Source organism: Aquila chrysaetos, chromosome 13 (genome assembly GCF_900496995.4).
Source record: "Aquila chrysaetos chrysaetos chromosome 13, bAquChr1.4, whole genome shotgun sequence".
In the NCBI taxonomy this organism is placed as follows: Eukaryota; Metazoa; Chordata; class Aves; order Accipitriformes; family Accipitridae; genus Aquila; species Aquila chrysaetos.
The window spans coordinates 26,770,579-26,787,814 of NC_044016.1; the positions used below are offsets into that span (position 1 = coordinate 26,770,579).

The 17,236-nt window shown below is 46.1% G+C and overlaps 1 protein-coding gene across 8 annotated transcripts; it reads right to left on the bottom strand.

The window, feature by feature from the left end:
* Positions 1-214: 214 nt before the first annotated feature.
* ZBTB18 (zinc finger and BTB domain containing 18) lies at positions 215-7,859 on the bottom strand. 8 transcript variants are annotated; one of them, XM_030035720.2, is made up of 3 exons: positions 7,543-7,859; positions 5,957-6,040; positions 215-3,840 (listed from the first exon to the last, which is right to left on the bottom strand). In XM_030035720.2, the coding sequence occupies exons 2-3, from the start codon at positions 5,967-5,969 to the stop codon at positions 2,258-2,260; spliced, it is 1,596 nt and encodes a 531-aa protein (XP_029891580.1). In that variant the 5' UTR covers positions 5,970-6,040; positions 7,543-7,859; the 3' UTR covers positions 215-2,257. The 8 variants fall into 8 exon arrangements, with proteins under 8 accessions (XP_029891580.1, XP_029891584.1, XP_029891585.1 ...); XM_030035724.2 differs by lacking the exon at positions 7,543-7,859 and adding an exon at positions 6,914-7,041; XM_030035725.2 differs by lacking the exon at positions 7,543-7,859 and adding an exon at positions 6,659-6,892.
* Between the last annotated feature and the right edge of the window lie 9,377 nt (positions 7,860-17,236).

Genomic DNA, 17,236 nt, shown 5'->3' on the forward strand with positions numbered 1-17,236 from the left:
CACAGAGAAATGCTTTCAAAACACAAGCATTTAATTTTTTTTAAATGTTAAGTGAGATGTAAATATGTACGTTAGCAACAAAGTGCTCAAAAGCATACTGAAAACATATTCCATACACAGTTAGCAATAGAAGTCTGTACAAAAGTAATAAAGTTACACATTATAAAAAATACTCCGTAACTATAATTTAAAAGAGGGAAAAAAGACAAGGGAATTGATTTCTCAGTTCATATAATTTATTGCAGTTAGCACACAGTTTAAAAATTCACCAACACACCAATAGTACAAAACTAAACAGCATTATAAGTTATTCCCCCCTCAGGAAAATAAAACATACTATGATTGTCAAAGCTAGATGTCAGTCTAAGTTTTAGAACAAAAGAAGAATGTGAAACTAAGGAAAGGAAAAAAGCAATCACTCACGAGGACCACAAAAAAATCCAAGAGAAAGTCCATTTTCCTCAGACACTGATTGTCTTCTCTAACTTAAGAAAAGAATGTAGTTTTAAAACCTAGAAACTATTCAAGTAACTAAAGATAACGCTCCAAGGCCATTTTCACAGCTTTTTTTTTGTTTTAAATGCCATTACAGCCAAATTAACACACATTTGACCAAATATTTCCAAAACAGTCCAGCAATACACAATGGAGTTTTCCATTCAGTATCTTAAGCACAAAAATAGGCTATGTTTACAGTAGTTAAGGCGATCAAATTTTAAACAAAAGCAGAGGAAAAAAAAAAAAAAGAAAAAAAAAAAGGAAAAAACAGCAAACGTTTTCCATGCTACTCCCATAGACCTTATTTGTAAGTGCAAGACAGGAAAACAAACACTGTGCAAAATGCTTTTGACCTGCGTGTTGGTCATTAAAACCACACGTCAGGCTGCAGTCTCTGCTGCTTGGATACACATAGTCCTTCCCCTGCCCTCCCCCGGCCCCCCTGTCACTCAGGCCTTCCCAGGCCTTTCAGCCCGGGGCTTTTTTTCCTTTTTTTTCAGTCCACAGCCTCTTTTCAACGGGGGGGAAAAAAAGAACGACCTATTGTGGTGGAGCGGTGCAGCAGGAATCCTACAAATGCTCATCTGGGGAAATGGACGCACCTCAGCTGGAGCTGGCGTGGGGTCTGTGCAATTAGAAGGGGTCTGGGGTTAGTAAATGCACACCGCACATGCAAATCTCGAAGCCTGGTTGTAAACACTCATTTTTTTTTTTTTTCCTTGTTAACGTAGCTAAATCGGCGACTCGTAGCTTAAGTTCTTCTCAACTTAAAGACAGTGGGAAAGTAAATTTAAATTAGATAAAATAAAAACAGTGCATTTCTCTTCTTCGTAACACCGGCATTTTCAACGGTGTCGTTTTTTTTTCCTAAGGAAATTAAATAATTTTCAACTCACTCGTTAAAGTTATACAATGCAAACAAAGACAAAAATATACTGAAAATCATGCATTTCTGTAGCGTTAATATTTACTTTTCAAGACTCAACTAAGAGCATCAACACAACCTGCCAAGTTCTTTGATACCTCCCCCCGGCCCATGTAATCAATTACAGTATACAATAACAGTAATTCACATTTTTTAAACACACAGTTCATCACTGCTGAAGCTGCAATATCCTTTTTCATCCCAAGCAAACCTTCACGTAAGACAGAGTCCCAGTGATCCCAGTGTACTCTCAGGGTTTTTATGTTTTTGTGTTGTTTTTTTGTTTTGTTTTTTTCCAGTGGGAACTGTCAGAAATCCAGAAGTTGCCATAATAAGTTTTAAGTCAACCGCTTGTTTAAAAATAGATAATCCAGCATTTCAGAAATTTTCCATTTGGGTCTAAAAGCATTCAGGTTTCCAACAGCTAGAAAGGACTCATGCAATTATAGAAATGTAAAGGAACTGACAAAATTGGGAGAGGATCTCTACATTCAGATTTTAAGAGGAAAAAGATCGAGAGCTTAACAGAACGCAGTGTTTTGGGGAGAATAAAGCCACATCCAAATTTTTTGAATTGGAGATTCCTTAGAAGTAAAGTATCCGCTGGCTTCTATTCCGAAAAGGGGGAAAAATACGCTCCGTAATTTGTTACTTTGTCGGATTACCTCTACAGTTCATTTTTATCGGAGTGCTAAATTAGTGAAATATTCATGCTGCCTTAAAGTGCAAAAACAAGCTAATAGCCAAACTTTCAGTTCAAGGAAACAAGATTGCTTTTAGACTGTACCACAACTATATAGATTTATATATATATTATTTATATATATAAAAATTTTATTTCCAAAGTTCTTGTGAGCTATCTTCTAAGGTCCAGTCTCTGACAGTAGGTAAGCTCAGTGCTTCGCTTTTGACAGACAATGAGTTCACCAACTCACAGTGAAACTTCCGAATGTGTCTGTAAAGGTCTCCGGACTGCGTGAACCTGCGTTCACACCACTTACAAGCATGAGGCTTCTCCCGCGTGTGAACCACTGCGTGGCGGCTCAGGTTGTGGGAGTACTGGAAGCTCTTCCCACACTGGGTGCAAGTGTAGGGCTTTTCACCTGAATGAGTCCTCTCATGACGTTTCAAGGTGTACATGCAAGAAAAAGTCTTACCACACAACGAGCAGGTCGGGACATTGACATCGGTAGCAGGCTTGCTGCGGATCCCGTCCTGCTCTCGAAAGTGCGTGCTTAAATGGATCTGCAGGATGTGGGGGCTAGGAAAGACCTTGTTGCAGAGAGGACACATGAAAATTTGGCCAGCGGGGCTAAGTATGTTTGACACGTAAGGGAGCAAGCTGCTGTCCATGTTTCCTTCCACCTGGACTCTCTCGTTCTCTGGAGTTATCATTTCATCATCGCTTGCCTTGTCCTCTCTATCTAGCTCCCTCAAGACCGAATCTTCCCTCATCGGAGCCAGGTGGGCCGGCTCGTACTGTACCCTGTTATTAGTGCTCACACTTTCTTTCACAGTGCTATGTTCCATATCATAGTCATTAGTGCCAACATCACTCTCATCACAGGAAGCCTCTTTCTCCACCTTCACCTGAACCAGGCTGCTTCTAAGCATGTCCTGCGAAGAGAAATAAGAACTGTTCAAATTTTCAACTCCTGAAAGGCTGGACTTGACAGACAGGTCCAGCACGCAGTCAACATCTGCTGAATCCCTCACGGAGGTGACAGACCTCTGGGACAAAGACTCTGTTGAGCTGCAGGGGCTGGCTACTGTTTTTCCAGCTGCTGCTGCGTGCGTCTCTGCCTCTCCGCCAGTCTGGGGAATGCCTGCTGAGTCTGAGGGCAATCTCATCCACATGTTCCCAGGCTCAGCCGCCAAGTCCCTTTTGCTAGGCAGGATGTTCAATTTTTCATCTTCTCCGTCATCTTCATCGCTGGGCAAGTCTCCTGGCATGTGGCTGCTGCCGTCGGAGAGGCTCTCCACTTTGTCTGAACAACTTGAGGCGTCTTCCTCCTTTTTTGTACTGTCTGCCTCCGTGGTTGCTTTCTCTTTCAGCTTCTTTTTGCAGACTTTGACAATATCATACATGTGGAGATAACTGGCAGCTGCTAGCACGTCTTCAATGGGCAAGTCTTTGAACTGGAGCTTTCCTTCGTACATGAATTCAAGCAGGAGAGCGAAAGCTGGGGCTGTAACAATGTCGCTGTTCAGATGAACAATGTCCCTTTTGTCCAGCTGGTCCTTGTAAAAGAGGTGGAAATACATGCTGCATGAAGCCAGTACAGCTCTGTGCGCTCGGAACTGGGCATCTCCTACCAGAACAGTGCAATCACAAAGAAAACCCTGATGTCTCTGCTCACTCAGACACTGTAGCAAATGTCTACTGTGGTCAGGAAACTCCATACTGTCTTCATAACCTATAAGCAATGAGATTTTTAAAAATTAAATGTAGGTCGGAATCACAGAACTTATGAATCCAAGTTATTCCACTCTAAAAACCTCGTATTTATGTTGCCAGAGTTCTGGTACTGACACCATGCAAGGATTATTTAACACGCGTGTATGATGGCAACTCTTTCCCGATCAACCACTGAAGTTACGATTTCCTTTCCGTGGTAAACAAGCCGCTCTAATAAGCGCATAGGTACATTTGTAATTTTCTTGAAGTATCACTGCTGTTCATAAAATCTGTTCCACAGTTATTTTTTTTAGGGAACTTCCTCCAGATTGCATCCCTAGGAGGGCAGACCCACAAAAAGAATTTTTTTTTTTAACACTAAGTTTGAGAGATCACAGAGGGAGAACAAAAAACCCAAAAAAACAAAACAAAAAAATCAGATCATCAACCTTCTTTTTAAAGTCAAATTGTAGCAAGAGGAGAGGTTCGCGCATGAAGAAATGCTCATATACCCAAATCTGAAGGTCTAACATTCATAAAGTATAAAAATTATTTACGGGTGTCAATTTATATTGACAGCAAAATCAAGGTTTTTAGAAATTTAGTTCACCTGGTTTTCTTCTTGTAATAAGTACAGTTTCAGGTTTTAAACCTTCTCCATACTGTACAATAGAACATGAACATTTTGTGCCAACATGCAGAATTTACAAAAGAAACTAACAACCAAAATGCCAACGAGCACTGCTTCCCCTCTGCAGGACAGAAATTTCCCTCCCCTCCCACACCAGGCAGAGTTTGCAGTACCAAACTTAAAGAAGAAAAAAAAAAAAAAAAAAAAAAAAAAGTCATTCAACGTGAGCATGTGTGCATATTTAAAATCAGTATCCTGAGTACTGTTCTTACCCAAGTATTTTTCTATTCACTTTCTTTGATGATAAAGAAAAATTAAACTTAAAGAAGTAGAGAAGTCAAAACTCAAATGGAAGGTAAAATCTTTTAAAAACCTGTCTTAACCTATTCTTCTGTGATTGATAGCAATGCTCTCCCAAACCATCTAAGCAGATCGTGGCTCTCTAGGCTGGCAGATATTATTGAAAAATCCTCATCCCTCGCAAACCAAGATGTACAAAAACTTACAACACAACCCCTACTACATTCTGTAAAATACCATTGCTAGAGTAAAGCACGAAGATTTACAATACAATCACTTTAAGTGCCCCACAGCCAACATCAATCCTAATCCTTAAGAGGGCTAAAAATAAAGATTGGAGGGCAGCTCACAAGGTAGCTGTGATCAAATTAGGAGGCTGAAAGGACAGAGAGGGACGAAGAAGGAAGCTTATAAACATCTGATCCAGCTGACTGTGGCCATATGGCAGCTGCTGCCCAGATAAAGAGATTAAGAATAGAGGAGTGCGATTACAGCTGTCTGGCCAATTCAGGCAGCTCAAATCTACAAGTTCTAAATTAGTCGCAAATACAAAAACTCCTTCAAATAATTATTGTTATGCTGAAATAAAAGATTTCAAATGCTACACGCGAGAAAGAAAAGAGGAAACCAGTCAAGCCATTCTCCCGGGTACAAAAGTTTTTAAACACATAGCTGATTTCTATCTTTCAGAAGCACTACAGCTGTATGCTACTACGGTTCTGAGCTGCTGGATATTTAACCGTGAAGTTTAATGAAAGACTTCCCCACAAACACATTTTAGCCAGAACGGTCCTTTTTAAAAAAAAAAAAAAAAAAAGCACACTTTTGTATATTTCACTAAAACCCCCGTAAAGTCATTTAAAAGATGCAATACAAGAACATAAAGCAGAACTCTCCTTAGGCTTGCCACTAAATCCATTGCAGTTTTGGTCTCAGAAATGAAGAATGAACTTGCTCTCTCCTTCTTCCAAACCAAGACATTCTCACTATATGCATTAAAGTTAATGCTAACAATGTGCCCAAGAACTGATACTCTCCAACTGTAGCCCAAGCCTTCTGAGTAAGTCCACTTGTCTATTTAATACTCAATTTCATATATTACCTCTAAACTTGGTTAGAAAAGTAATGTGATTTTTTTTCTGAAATTCAATAAACAACACACCAAAACAGAAATATGCTGTATCTAATCTATTGCTACTCCTACCTTTAGTACACATAAACCTGATTAAGTCCTTTCCTCTGAGTCTTGCTGGCTCCAGGTCTGTTAGATCGGTGGAAAAAAAGCAGACTAGGAGAGACAGATGCAAAGTGGAGATGATGTTAGAGAGGAATGAGATACCTTCTCCACACACAGATCTGCACACACTAACTCCCTGTCTGTGTGTTAGAATAAAAGGCTGAGGGATGGCAGGCTGTCAGCTGCTCTGACATCATGTTCAGATGGAAATGCTACCTCCAGCTGTGCTCCTTTTAATGCCATATGCTACTCCTCTACACTCCTGCCACCAGCTTTTTCTTAGGAGAACTTTTCTCTTCTGTTAGTATAAACAAAATACTTCAAAGTCTCTTTTTTTCAAACTTTCTAACAGGGAGGAAAAAAAAAAAAAGAAAATCCTAAACATATGGGGCTCTACTGTATTTGCAGCATAGCAACACTTCTGCCTTAAGTTGGAGGACCGCTTTATGTACTGACAGCATACCCCAGCCACGGGGTTACCCGAGAAAGCCACACCGACTCGGCTTTACTGAGCCCAGAGGTTCAGTTAAAAGGAGTAATTAAGCGAACCTATTTACTCAACCCACAGCTCCCCGCCTCGCCGTCGGTCCTTTCAGTTTCAACGTTTAGACAGCGTAAGCGATACCGAGCACTCAAACTCCAGCTCATTTATACAGCGAAGCAGTTAACCTGGCCGGGGCACTATTTCAGGCGTTCAGCTTCACTCGTAAATCGCTTTTCCCCTCCGGGGGGGCGGGGAGGGGGCTCGGGCCGTCATTTCTTCGACTGCTGTGGCACCGGGACGCCGGCCCCCAGCCCCGCAGGCTCCGCCAGCCCCGCAGGCTCCGGCAGCCGCTCGGCAGGGAGGGGAGCGGGACTCGGCGCGGCCGGGCGCCCTGCCCCTCGCACCGCCGGCGGGATCGGCCCCCCCCCGGTGACACTCACGCCGCGCTCGCGTCTACCAAGTTGGGCGGTTCACCTGCCCGCTGCCGGGCGGGGGCCGGGCCCGCCGCCCCCCGGGCCGGGCCGGGCCGGGCCGGGCCGTGAGGGGAGGCGCGGCGCCGCGGGCCAGCGGGGAGGCGGCGGCGGCGCGCAGCAAGTTCCCGGCGGGCCCGGCCCCCCCGCCATCCCCGCCGGGCGGAGGCAACTTTTCGCCGGGGCTGAGACCCCCCCCCCCCCGCCCCCCCAGGCCGGGGCCAGCCGCCCCCCGCGGCGCGGGGACCTGGTCCCGCCGGGCAGCGCCGCCCCCACCCCACGCCAGCCCACCCCGCCCGGGGCCGGGGCCGGGGCCGCGGCCGGCGGCCGCCCCGCGGGGAAGGAAGCAGCTGCCCGGCGCGCAGGAAAAGCCGCCCCCGGGTCACGGCGGCAACAAAAGAAAAGTAACCGGGAGCGGCGCCGGGGCGGCCGGTCCCGCCGCCCGGGAAGGGCTGCCCCCGCCCCCACCCCCCCCGCCTCTCCGCCCGGCTGCGCCCACCCCCCGCCGGACCCGCCGCCAACTCCGCCCGCCCCGCGGGGCCGCCCCGGCCCCGGCCCCGGCCCGGCGGGTGTGTGGGGATGGGGGCAGCGGGACTCACACTCCGCGGCGGCCCGAAGTCCCCGCGCTCCCGCCGCCGCCGCCCGCCGGCTCCTCTTCGCTCACTTGCCGCTCCGGGATCGCGTCTCGCCCCCCGCCCGCCCCCCGCGCCCGCTGGCCGCCGCCCCCCCCCCCCCCCCCCCGGCCTCCCCCCTGCCGGCAGCTGAGGAGCGAGCGGGGCAGCCGGCGGAGCGAAGCGGGCCCCGCGCTCAGCGGCTCCCCATGGCACCGACGGCCGGAGACGGCGCGGAGCCCGGGGCCGGGCGGCCGGGCGCGGGGGAGGGGCGGGGGCCGGGGGGGGAGGGCGGGCGGGCGGGGGCGCCGGGCGCACGCAGCACGGGCGGGCGCACGCACGGCGGCGGCGGCGGCGGCACAGCCGGGCCCGGGCTGCGGCAGACAGATGTTCGCCCCCTCCCCGCTCCCCACTTCGGACTCCGCTCCCTGACTGACAGCCCGGCCCGCCCGCGCCGCCGCCGCCGCCAACCGGCGCGGCGCCCCGCCGATGAGTGACGGGCCGCGGCGGGCGCTGAGTGGAGGAGGGCGGCCCGGGAAGGCCGGCGGCGCCGCCAATCGCGGCGCGTGGAGAGGCAGGGGGCGTGACCCGGCGGGGAGCCGAGGCGGAAGGGGGCGGGGCCCCGCCGAGCCCGGGGAGGGGGCGGGGCCGCGGGTGGGGCGAGCGAGGAGGGGGCGGGGCCGGCGGGGGCGGAGCTTTGCTCCTGAGGGCGCGCGCGGGCCGCGGCCTCGCGCCCGTTGCCCGGGCGGGGGGGAGGGGGCGTGGCGCGGTGCATGGCGGGACGGCAGGTGCGGCCCAGCGTGGGGGTCGGTCCCGGTCCCGGTCCCGGTCCCGGTTCGGGTCCCGGTCCCGGTCCCGGTGGGGTGCGCTGGGCCGGGCTGCCGTGCCCGGGGGGTGAGGCCGGCCACCTCTAGAGTGCCCCTGCGCTCTCGCCCGGCCGTGCCAGTGGTGGTGCCACCTGTGCCGGGCTATAGGCCGTACGTGGTGGCGGTGCGTGTAAGTGTGCCCGGCCTGGCCCCGGAGGTCGTGGCAGCCACCGGTGGCGGCCTGGCTGGCGCGCCCGCCCTGAGGAAACCGCCCAGCCCCATCCTTTCTCGCTTCGCAAGGAGTTTGTCCGCAATCGCCACTGGGCCGGTGCAGGCAGGCCCGCCGCCTGGGCTTTGCTCACAGTGCTACCTCAGGGCCGTTCAGGACGGAGGGTGCGATGTAAATCGCTGACGCCATGCGGCCATTGGGAGCCAAGAACATTATTAGCGTATAATTGCTGTGTTACTATCTCAAGACCCAAGACCCATCACCTGCCCCTACTAAGAAGAACAAGCGATTGACCAAGATAAGGAAACTTTTCACCAGATTTGCTGAGGGATCCATATCTAAGAGAAACACGAGTAGCTGATGCCTGATAACTTTGCAGAAGTTGACGACAAGCATCTGGATTAACAGATAAGCCCCAAGGATGCTGACGGATGCTGCTGCTGCGAGACATACAAAAATAGAGTTGCTTTGCTGTACCGCATTTATGATTGGATAATTAGAGATATGCATTAGTAGGTAATTAGGTGATTCATGCCATACCCTTTTACAAAACTCCTTCAGAAAAAACCCTGGGGTGTGCCCAATTTGGCTGGGGCACATCATGCGCATGAATAAATACTTACCTTTGTAATTCCGTAGTTTGTGTCCTAGCCTCTCTCCTCAGTTGGCACAGGCCAGTTGTGAATTTGTAACAGGAGTGCAATGGGAGCATGCTTTGGCTCCTCTCTCTTAGTGAATTGCCCTGCCCTGGGCTAGAGTTTCCACCTCTAGCATTGGCGTTTCTGTCAGTAGTGTTTGCGCTTCCCGCCATGGCAGGGCAGATTACGAGGAGCAGGGCCAGCAGGTCGGCATCGTTTGGAGCGTGCATGTGCCCAGGCCTGCCTGCTCCTGGGCAGCGGTGGGAAGGGCGGTCGGTGCCTGAGGGGAAAAGGAGCTCTCCAGACCTCGCGGTGGTTCACAGGCAGATTGAGGTCAGCGACTTTGGAGAATACCACGGCTTAATGGTGGGTTAGGACAAGGCAGTGGAGGCCGGGTTTGAAGAGCTAAGGTCTTCCTTAGGAAAAGGCTAATCCAAGGAGTTGGGTATTTCCCCATCTCCCCTTCAGTTTCAGGTAAACAGTTAATACAGGGAAGTATTTTGAAGAAAACAAGGATCGCCAACAGAGACTCGGAGTTTAAAGAAAAAGAACTCAGTTATGTATTAATAACCAAAATTGACTGAGTAGATTTAAAAGCTGAAGGCACGCACTTAGTCTCCTTCAGTAGTATGAAACCGTTATAAAGAAACATACTGAATTCTAGCTGTGCCTAATTTATTTGACAGCACTGCTATGTATATCTCACGGCAGCTAGCATCTAGGTGCCCATATGCTTCAAGCATTACATACATATATATAAAAAAATATAAAATATACATACATACAAAAGAAGACACTTTTCTCTCTACCCTTTGGTGAACTGATTGCTCATGCAGACCTGGTATGGGATTTTTTAATTATTAATTGCACAGTGTTTCAATCCTTCTTAGATACTGATACAATTTCATCTTTAAGGGTTTTTTTTTTTCCATTGGCATCATGTTCCATATTCCATTATACCTGGAACTCGATGGGGTTTTGTCCTTGTCTTCAAGATACAGCAGCTAAGATGCTGACTCTTCATGTTTCCTGATTGTCTCCTCAGTGCTAATAATCACTTCATCTGAGAAAAATCAGTACTCTGTTCCCTGCTGCCTGTCATTTCTTGAACATCTTCCCTATAACTACTAAACTGCTTTTTCTTTCAATTGCAAAAATAAATGTTGAAAGTATTTTAATAGGAAATACTGTTGAAAATAGTTCTAAAGTGTTTTTTTTTTAATCTAAAACATACGAATAACTTACGCAGTTACATATATTTGAACTGTCAGTGAATGTGCCTGAAATGATTACACTAACTCTGTTGTCCTAGATCTCTAAACTGCATCCTGCCTCATGCTTCCTAGTATAAGCCATCTCACCAACTGCTCGGGGTCGGTTAGTAAGACCTCAGTTTGTGAAAACTTAACTTACACAAGTGCAGCTTTACTGAGGGAGGCAGTTTAGTCATTCTCATGATACAAAACTCTGGGGAAAACAATGCTGCTTAATGTGAAAAAATCCAAAGACTTTATTTGCTAGAGGACATTTAGCAAATGGACTTTCTCAGGTCCTTATAAACTCTTACAGGATTTGGAATTTAAAAATCTTAAAATAAAATTTCATGGGGCATTACTGTTTATACATTCTATTAATTTATTATTTCCTCCTCATACACATGAACTTACCTCCTTATGTTTTAAGATGTACTGAGAAAAATCTTACTGCCCCTCACCTAGTATTTACTGTGCTGACTCCTAATTAAATCTGGTTGTATTTGCTTTTCCATTCTATCTTTTGACTATATGACCTTGGGCAAATCACTTTGTCCCTTTTGCCTCTTCAGGCTGGTTTGCCCTCGGGCTACAGGTTATTTCTTAGTACAGTTATAGTTAAGAGAATGATCTGCAATTACTGTTTACACAGCTATTATAATAAAACAATTTTTTACTATTTCTAAATAGGAGATGGAGTGAAACAGAAAAAAAGTGAGTGTAGGTGATACTTTAAGATTAAAAATCTTTTTTGGCAGTGAGTCAAACTTCATTGATTTAAACCTGGAACTGTTGACATTTGTCTGCAAGTTTTTTTTATGTGAAAGGAACTCTAATTTTTTTAAAGAGTACTTAGAGAGGTTTAAAGACTTAGCATTATTTTAAATATAGAAACAAGATGATAGAAAAGTGAATTAAGAAAAAGTCCTACACAGGGAAAACTCACAAATACCCTGTAGTCCAGTTGATCCTCTATTAGTAAAAATAATGTAAGATGGGTGTTCCATTGGAAGGGATGGTGAAGCCTTGTTGTAAAGGGACATAAACATCTGGCAGTACACCTGGTCTCTACACATATTTATAAATCACCTCAGGCATCCCAAGGTACTGTGGAGAACACACACAAAAATTGAACGAAGAACACACATAAGCCAAAGAAAATAAAAATGTTCTCGATATAGCGTGGAAAGAAATGAGTCTCATTTACTGCACAAACACAGTTTGGAAAGTCGTGATGCAATTTTGCACTTCTTGCACCTTTGCACCTGCTGACTTTCATTTATATCCTCCAGGCAACAAGGAAGCCTGAAGGCCTTTGGCTCATAACCAATGCTGACGTTGCAGTGTGGTGCTACAGGAGCGCCTGCAGCTCTGGTAGAGCCTCCCCTCTCGCCTCTGATCTGAGAACGTTGAGGTTTCCTGGCGTCTTTTCTAAAACGGTTTGTGTAGTGAATCTCCCAGTATTGTTTGTTGCTGCTCAAGATTGATTAATACGTAGCAAGCTGCTTTGCAGGTGCCAGCTTTGCCTGTGAGCCTCGAAATGTGTTTGTCACATTTGTTTCCGGAGCCTGAATGGTGCTATATACTCTTGGAAACTCTTCTTGAGGACAGTCCAGCAGAAGAACCTGAGCTAACAAAGGTCAAAGGTGCCTGTGTGATATTCTGGTCCAGAGCCATAGATTTAGATGTTAACACAACACAGTTATACTGTGGAACCAGCTGCAAATTTGGTCCTTAATACTTCTTTCTCATACCTGCTATAACACAATTTTCTACATTTTCTTTGAATTGTAGAGTAGTGCTCTGCTAATTACCATACATAGCATCCATTTTGTTCTCCATGGAAAAAAAGAAATCGACAATGAAAACTGCTCATCTGTAGTCAAATATCGCAGGTTTATGCTCTGTGGGTTATGTTGGACTAGATACCGTCACCCATATGCATTACTACTGTTTTCATTGATAGGACAATGGAAACTGGGTACCCCTTTGTAAATTAAAACTCTCCCAGAATGCTTTGACTAACAGGACTGGAGGTACAGCAGCAAATATCTCCAGGGTTATGTATCCCAGAGAAGTGAAAATTAGGACTTGTGGTCATGGCAGACCTGATTTTATTTATTTATTTATCTATCTATCTATCTATTTATTTATTTATTTATGTAGTGAAACTTAATTAATGGCAGTCTGCTTTTCAGAAAAATTAAAAGTTAAGTAGTTTCTGGAGCTGCCATCACACTTGAGGTTCAGCTGATGTCACCATGGAACTGAGTTTTCTCTCTGGGGACCCAGTGCTGAGGAAGTGCCAAGATAATATAATACAGCCTTTGCATGAATTGGCTAAATGTGCATCTTAGTGTGCCAGAGTCTGACTGGATCAGTAATTCTTATCAGCCCTAGCCATGCTGGGTAAGCCACCAGGATGTGTTCAGCTAAGAGCTTTTCTTAGCACGTGGGCCAAAAATTTCTGTCTCCTCTCAAACGCGATCACGTAAAGGAGAAGGAGCACCACACACTGAGATTTATCACCAAGGTGGCTGCTAGCAATCACGCTGCAAGCTGAGGACAGGCACCACTGATACACTTTCTTTAGGTCCAGCTGTCCTTTTCTGGAGCATAGATTTGTCTAGCTTTAAGCTACAGCTTCTGCTTCACACAGGGATAATTACCGAGATCAGTGACTTCTTTGTGATGTCCCAAAACAATTTCAAGGCTCTGTGTAAAAATTTGATCATAAAGAATGGAATTGGCCTCATGGGTGGAGACATGAACTGGAGTTCAGTTGGATTTGTTTGTTGAGTATTAATGATATGCACACCATCACTGGAACCAGAATAGAAATGTTTTCTCTCAAAAGACAGCTTGTTTTGGATACAAAGGAATTGGCTTCAAATTTCTAGCCTAGGAACACCTGGCTGCTGGAGTCCAGTCTCCCACAACCCTGGCCAACCATGAACAGATGCTTAGTCCAGGACAGACCTACGCCATGTGCCACCGCGTGCTCGCAAGAACACACGAGTATTTCCCCAAACACAGGTAACATGCAAAACCTGGAGTTCAGAAAGACAAGAGACACAAATTACGATGCCCCAAAAGGAAGAGGGCAGGAGTGGTTGTTAATTCGTGCCCTGGTCCCCTGCAGTGGCAGAGGTGTCCTGGGTGGGACGGCTCAGAAGATGTCTAAGTATCTTCTTTGCGCAAAACCTTCTGTGGTTCCTGCTGAGGTCACATAGGTGTGACTGGGTATTGTAGTCGGAGTAATTCTGAGAAAGCTTGAAGGTGTGAAGCCTTTTCAACTAGTGTGGTGGCCAACGCCAAGTTCTGTAGGATTGCCTTGTTCAGAACTTAATAAAATGCCAACTTAGTTTTACAAAACTGCTTAATTTTTCTCTCTTTATATGCTGTGTGTGGGTGTACGCAGCTGGGTACATTTGGAGGGTGCCCCTTCTACAAGGACGTGCTGTAGAAAGAAAATAAATAATAGCCACTATACTATTACTTCACTAGATTTAAAAGCAGACCTGAAAAATACAATATTTAACCAAAAGCCAATTAAATTCTTATGCTTTTTCTGTAATTTCTTTCCTATCATTACAGATTACAAAGACATTTATGCCTAAACAGAAGCTGTCTTCTTCCAATCAGCCTGCTCTTTCTGCTCAGTTCATTCACTAAATCATTTAATCACCCAAGGCCATATGTTACCATCTTGTGTAAAACGGGTGGAAGAGAAAAAAAAATATGCAAAAAATCTCTGCACAAGAGTGGGTGTCAGCATCCAGCATAGCTCCCACTAGGAAGCACAAAATATAAAATGTTATCACCAGTGAATGTGACTACGAAAATAAACTGAGACAGACAAAAGAAAGAGACAAGACATTGCAAAGGTGAAGGAGACAATCTCTGAATCTCAGTTCTGGGCAGAAAAGTTATGGACTAAATGTTACGCGTTAGTTCACATACTCATATTCTCAATATTCTGCCATTAATATAGCTGCTGTGCTCGGCTGTAATTAGCTTGAAAGCGCATTAACTCATGCTTACAGTCCTGTTTTTTACATTGCATGAATAAGACCCTGTCCCTGACTTGGTTCCCTCTTGGCTCTTCTCTTTCTCCCTCTCCATATACTGGTGCACATTTTGTCCCAGGTATTTCTGTGCGGAGTCATATGCTTTTACCACTCCGCTTCAGCTGCTGTTCCCTGTCACGATTACTTCGCGTGGTTTTCTCTCTTGGCACGTTCGGTGGCTGACAGACCCTCGGGAAACACATGGCTTGGAGCAAATTGTGGGATATGTGCTCCCATTGGGGAACGAGGACGCTTGAGAGAAGTTAGAGGTGGGAAATCTATTATTTGTAAAGCAAGGGGACTTTCCAGTTTTACGAAAGGACCCATAATCCACCCTTTCTTCATACCTTCAGGAAGCTATTGTGTGTTTCCTTGCCTGTGAGCTTGTGACTGCTGCAGTTGGAGACGTGAGAGGAGCTGACCGAGGGGTCTCCACCGAGAAGCCGCTGCTGCTCGCCACTCGCAGAGACTCCCAGGACAGGGGCGCAGCACTACAGGCTGCAAAAAACCCCCGTCCTCTCAAACTGCGCATGCCCGTTTATCCTAAGAGTATGAAAGCATAAAAGATTATATTTTCATTTGCATGGTTTGCTGGTTTTTATTTGGCAGCTACAATAACAACAGGCTACAGTGAGCCCATAAAACAAAGTGAGAACAGCAGCTCATTTTTGTGGCAGAATGTAATGGCTATGGCTAAAGGGCTTACATAATTCATCTTAAACCCTTATGCCTCTATTTATTGATGTTTAAATGAAAATTAAACTCTTAGAGCCATAAGGAGGCTTTTGGTATCTGAAACGGGATTTTGATGCCGATATTTTTATCCGACAGTACCAGCTGAAAGCTCCAGTCGGGAAGCATTGCGCTGGGAAGCACGGCGGCGGGGCAGGGCTGGGCCCCCCCTCCCCTGCCTGCTGCTCAGGGCAGCACCAAAGCCCTTGGCCACCCATGAATGGCAGAGGGGTTGACCGGCCGTGCCTGGGAGCCTGACCGGAGAGGTTGCAACCGTAAGCTGTGTTTGCGTGATGGGAAGGTGGTCACTAAGGTGACTGGCAAGAGAATATTTACTGCTTTGGCAAACTGGAAAGGTGAAGTAAAACCGAGGCATCTGGTTTCCTCAAAGGCAGCTTACGGTAGGAACAGCGTCTCTGTGATTACTCTTCGTAATACGCAAGAAGACAAAAGATTCAGCTAACCATAATGTTAGCGTCGAGAAAGGATTTTTATTTCCCAGAGGCTTTTAGAAGGTTATTTTGTTTGTTTCTCAGATTCTTCTGTGATGTATCATTTTTTTCCCCCCTCCCTATTCTCCAGAAGATAGAGCAGACTCAGGAAGTGAATTGCTGCTTAGGGAAGTGTCCTGCCTCCAAGCTGACTTATATAGTAGGACATATGGCATAAGTTATATTTGGACAGATGTGAACAAGTAGTCAGTGGATTTGATAAGATTCTTTATTTAAACTAACTTGCACAGTGTCACTGTTCTACCATCTTTCTCTCCTTCCTCGATCTGATCTTTTGCTGGTTTCAAGAATTTTAAATATACATTACGTCTAACTAGTCTGTAAAGCTCTAAATGCATTTAAGAGCATTCAGTCATGACAACAATATCTGATTTTCTCCACACTATGATTGGCAAATATCTGCTTTTGGTGATAAAGCAGGCACAGATGATAAACTGTATGAGTTGCAAACCCCAAGTGATTAACCAGTTTGAGACAGCCAAGCTCAATGCGAGTCATTTTTATTGATTTGTTTAATTTGGCTCCTGATACTTCTGTTTCACTGGTGTGGAGTTGAGGCACAAAGTAGTTCTGTACCTCCCACGGGTAACATAGACGTAAAAAAAAAAATAGGATTGAATGAATTTCAAGAGATCACTTAGTTCATCTCCCTGGCTGGATCGCTGTCAGCATCATCTGTATCAGGGCTGTTTCTGAGAAACTCTGGTCCATCCTGTTCTTGGAAATCTCCAGTGAAGGAGACACCCCCGTCCACCCAGGCAATCCTTCCCTCGGCTCCCTTAGCCTTTCCAGAGATACGTTTTTCCTGGTGTCTTCTTGCAAGTATTGTAAGAAGCTTGTTTCTTCTTGTCCTACCCAGAGAGGCCATGCAGAAGAGTTTATTTCTTCCGTACCCTAATAGCTCGTGTACTGGAGGTCAGCCATCATACCTCCTCTAGTCCTGTCTTCTTTAGATTAAACAGCCCTACGTATTCCTTGTAAGTCATGTTTCTTATGTTTCGTTTCATTGTTTTCATTTTCTAGTTGGTCCACATCCTTCTTGGCCATGCCCTGGCTGTGGATCCTGCACTTACACAGTTTACTATTCCTACCGAAGCAGAAATTGTTGCTCTCATCCTATCTGCCACGCACCCAGCTTTTTCATGCCATTTTCCAATCTGCCAGAACCATTTTGAATTATGATCTTTCCTCTGGTGTCCTTGCAGCTCATTCCAAACTGGTGTCATCTGCAAATTTAAGAGTTGTACTTTTAATCTGTTTATCTGTATTGTTAATGAAAAAATTGAGTTGTATCAAATCTAGGACAGCTGTCTAGAGAACTGGACTCAATATAGCCTTTCAGTTTCGCAGTGAATTTTTGGTAATGATCCCTTGTGTATGGCTTTCCAGCCAGTCCTGCCACCACTGGTTAGTTTTGGCTTAACTGTGTTCCCTGGTTTAGT